The sequence below is a fragment of the Sinocyclocheilus anshuiensis genome, unplaced genomic scaffold (genome assembly GCF_001515605.1).
Source record: "Sinocyclocheilus anshuiensis isolate Anshui unplaced genomic scaffold, SAMN03320099.WGS_v1.1 scaffold351, whole genome shotgun sequence".
Lineage (NCBI taxonomy): Eukaryota > Metazoa > Chordata > Actinopteri > Cypriniformes > Cyprinidae > Sinocyclocheilus > Sinocyclocheilus anshuiensis.
The window spans coordinates 53,434-57,335 of record NW_015552551.1 but is presented as its reverse complement, the minus strand read 5'-3'; the positions used below and the strand labels follow the sequence as shown (position 1 = coordinate 57,335).

Here is a 3,902-nt window from a genome sequence, read left to right as displayed (position 1 = left end):
ACTACACACTGACTAAAATTCAAAAAGTGAAAAAGCATAATAGGACCCCTTTAAATATTATTATAGTATGGTCAGGTCCCATGTCAGAAACCTGGTCAGACTCGTTAAGGAAAGATCACATGCTAGTGACAGGATTAGACCCTATTACATTGTGAATGATCAGATTCAGTTATCTGTTATCTCTAGGGACCAACAAGATTAATCACATACTGAGCAATATAACTGTTTGTTGTTTCATTATTTGTCCTGACCACCAATTTCACTAATTTGTTGTTGCTGAATTGACCCTTTGCTAAGCTCTTGGTTACTGTTGCTGGATTTGATGAGCTTTACTGATTAGGGTTGGGCGATGTCTACCAAATTGGCATCGGACAATGTCTTCAGTGAAACGATGCCGGCTCAACATCGTGATGTCTGACAGCCATCGGCATATTTCGATGGCATCGTCTATCGGCCCAACCCTATTACTGATGTCCCTTAGGACTGGATAGGAGATTTTTATGAATGGCACAGTTTTTGCTGAAATGTGTTTTATAAGTGGTAATTAATGTTATGGGGGCTGAAATATTTTTTTTTCTTTAATATAATATTTAATTAGATGATTTATCTTGTTCTTTATAGTCACATAAGACGCTGTCTGTTTTCCTTATTTTAATTATATGAATATTCCAGACTGTCAGCCTGTTGCATGATCTTTCAGACCGATACACCGGTAAGCCTTGTAAGAAGGTGATGCTGTATATGATGTGAGCCAATTACATTGCAGTGTGCACAGTACAAGCCTTGAAATGGGAGGGATTTATATGTCCCCAATCCCATGTGACAGAAATACTGGCATTATAGTCCTGAGGCTTCAAGAACAAACTAGAGCTGTGTACATATGTATCTTCTTACATTGCCTTCAAGTTTTTAGTTTTATTGATTTATTGAAAAAAATTTTTTTTAGCTGAACATGTTGTGTTTGTGTCTTTACATTCCTGTCCATATCTCAGAACGGATAGAATTTGAGTATTTTGAGTCTGACAGTTTACCGGCGCAGCTGAAGTCTCTTTTCAAGTTGAGTTTATTTCTTCCATCACAAGAATTCGATTCATACAGGAAATGGCGAAAGGTATGTCATCTGTATTATTATGTTAAAAACGATTGTGTAGTGTGTAGGATGCTTTATTTTATATTTTCAGTGTTCATTTTTAAAGGGGTGGTCAGTCAGCTATTTTTGAAGGCTTGATTGTGTTAATGGGGTGTAGTGTAACGTGTTTATGCATCATTTTTTAAAAACATTATTTTTCACATATTTTACTTTTATTCTACACCACCGTTTTGCCATTCTTCTCAAAACGGTCTGTTGAGTTACTTGTTCTATGAAGCCCCTCCCTCAGAAATACACAATGGGCTCAGATTGGTTAGCTGGCCCAGATTGTTGTTATTCAATAACCGCCTAGTGCACTTTGTCCGGAAACGTCACGCCCCCTTAACCGTTACGGGTAGTTGCATGTGCTTCGGTGTATTGGTAACAATGGCGTCAATATTGCCTTATCAGTTTGAGCCTGAATCAGACCCAGAGAATATTAGTGAAGAGGATCGAGCAGAACGTTTCAGAATGGTATGTTTTTTTGTTTGTAGTTGTCTCTTACTTTGTAGATGCGCTGTTGTTTGAAATTGCTACTGCTGTTTATGTTAGCTTTTGATATATACGGTTTTATCCTTATTAAAACTTTAGTACAGCAGAATACATGATTGCGTTGTAGCATTTTTGTAGAGTAACTGTTCATTTGTAACAGTAACACTCTACTACAGTACAACAACTCTTCCTCTTCTCTAAAGCAGCCCAACATGGCCTCGCCCCCTTTGTTGCGTGTTCCCGGGGGCAGGGTTTATGTAAATTTTAGGGTTTGTGATGTCACCAACCCAGGAATAAGCTCTTTGTAGTCTCTACCAGCTGTGTGTTGTAGGCTTTAAAAAGCGAATTCTGTAAAATAAAATATCTCCTTGTGCAGTGCACTGAACTTTGAGTATCATAACTTTGTAGATGTTGTTTATGCTCAAACAGCAACATTGCACACTAACTAAAGTTACAAAAGGTGAAATCATAATCAAGGACCCCTTTAATTTTAGTTTAAGTTTTAGTTATTTTATGTGCTTTTGTAATTTGTATTAGTTTTTTTTATTTACATATAGTTTCAGTTAATTTTTATTTCAGTTTTAATTACTAATTTTAGTACTTCATCCTAAATATATTTATTTCAGTTGCCAAGGCAACAATTCTAATTTTCATTCATTTTGTTTTTAAGAATTTTCAAATCATATTTATATTTTATTTATATTTATTTTATTTTATTTTATTCAGCTTTCAGTTACTGAAAATGATTTTTAATAGTTATAAATCAATCAATAATAATTAATTATTCTTATATTTTTTTATGAAAATACTTAATAAATTTAGCTTTTACTTTTTGTTTTGTTAAAAATGCTTTTTTGTTTACATGGCTTCTTGGTGGTTTTAATGAGCACAGATGCCATAAAAAATGACTTTATTTATGGATTATATGGGCTTGTGACTGGGTTTTGAGCTCTTGTAGCCAATATAGAAGTGAATTTTAGTTTATTCAGACACTTCTAATCTGTTTAGGTATCATTATGCACAACCATAATCTCACAATGAGAAGTAACAAATGATCTGACTCGGTGATCTGTTTTTCAGTGGCTCATTATGAAATGCAGATTTTTTTTTTTTTGCCTTTGGTTGAAAAATTTAGTAGTGGACAGGCCAAAGTTTTTGTCACCCCATGAGGTAGGCCCTACACACACTGTCAAAGCAACATCAGCCAGGAATCATACTATGGGCCTGATTTGCTATTAAAACTGGAAACACATATTCACTTTGTTTCTGTCCTTCTAAAATACTTCAGGTTAATGATTAATTCATCTTCTCCATCCCTTTCCATTGCCTTCAATTATATACTGCTCAATGGTTCAGACAGCTTGTTCCCTAAAGCTCATAAAGCTGAAGCTCATGAGAATGTTCAGCATGGTCCTTTCAATACTCTCTTCAGCAAACAAAGGCCATATGTCTGTCCCTAGTGACCCATTAGCTCAACACCCTGAACAGCACCAGCTCACTGACCCCAAAAATGACCTGGCTTGATTCTGTGTTGAGGTTTTGATGTTGATTCCTGCGTGTATGTGTTTCAGAAAATCGTCAAGGCTGGAGACAAAGACTTGGATGGTCAGTTGGACTTTGAGGAGTTTGTGCACTACCTGAGGGACCATGAGAAGAAACTGAGGCTGGTCTTCAAGAGCCTTGACAAAAAGAACGATGGTAAGAATGATTGGGTTTTGGTGCACTATTATGACCGTTGTCTTGAATTGCAAAACAAGCCGATTTTTACAAAGCTCATCGGTCTGAAAAGCGAGGTGTGCTCTGATTGGCCAGCAATCCAGTGCGTTGTGATTGGCCGAATACCTCAAGCATGTGACGGAAAAGTTACGCCCCTACCATACTGTGATGCCCTGTCCGGCCGGAGCGACGAGACAAATTATAAACGAGGCATTTGTTGCATCCAGTGGGGACATAATTACGGATTATAATGACATATACTGTCTTTTTACGCATTTCATCGTGCCGCGTAAACATAAAACCATGTCTGCATTTGTGATCGGAGAAATGACAAACAACAAGCGCTACTCTACACTGCTCAAAATTCGCATTTGAATCGTCAGTGGAAAATTCTTTAATATAGAAAACGTACTTACAGTCTGTGAGTCAGAACAGCCGGCATTGTAGTCTATTCTTCCAGGATCAGGAAACAGTCCTCCATAAAATGCGCTGGACACATCTGAATATTTGGGTTGAACTGTTCTGGAACAGTGTTGTAAATACAACTTAACCACTGATTTCTAGT

At 36.8% G+C, this 3,902-nt stretch overlaps 1 protein-coding gene across 4 annotated transcripts in view; it reads left to right on the top strand.

The window, feature by feature from the left end:
* The window catches only part of LOC107664407 (calcium-binding mitochondrial carrier protein SCaMC-2-B), an 18,333-nt gene that overhangs the window by 6,972 nt on the left and 7,459 nt on the right, over positions 1-3,902 (top strand). For 2 of the 4 annotated variants that reach the window (XM_016454964.1, XM_016454963.1), the window contains exons 1-2: positions 853-1,111; positions 3,193-3,319. In XM_016454964.1, the coding sequence (XP_016310450.1) occupies positions 953-1,111; positions 3,193-3,319 (286 nt within the window). In that variant the 5' untranslated portion in view covers positions 853-952. Of the gene's footprint in view, positions 1-852; positions 1,112-3,192; positions 3,320-3,902 lie in introns of those variants that run through there. The other 2 variants (XM_016454961.1, XM_016454960.1) reach the window with 1 other exon arrangement.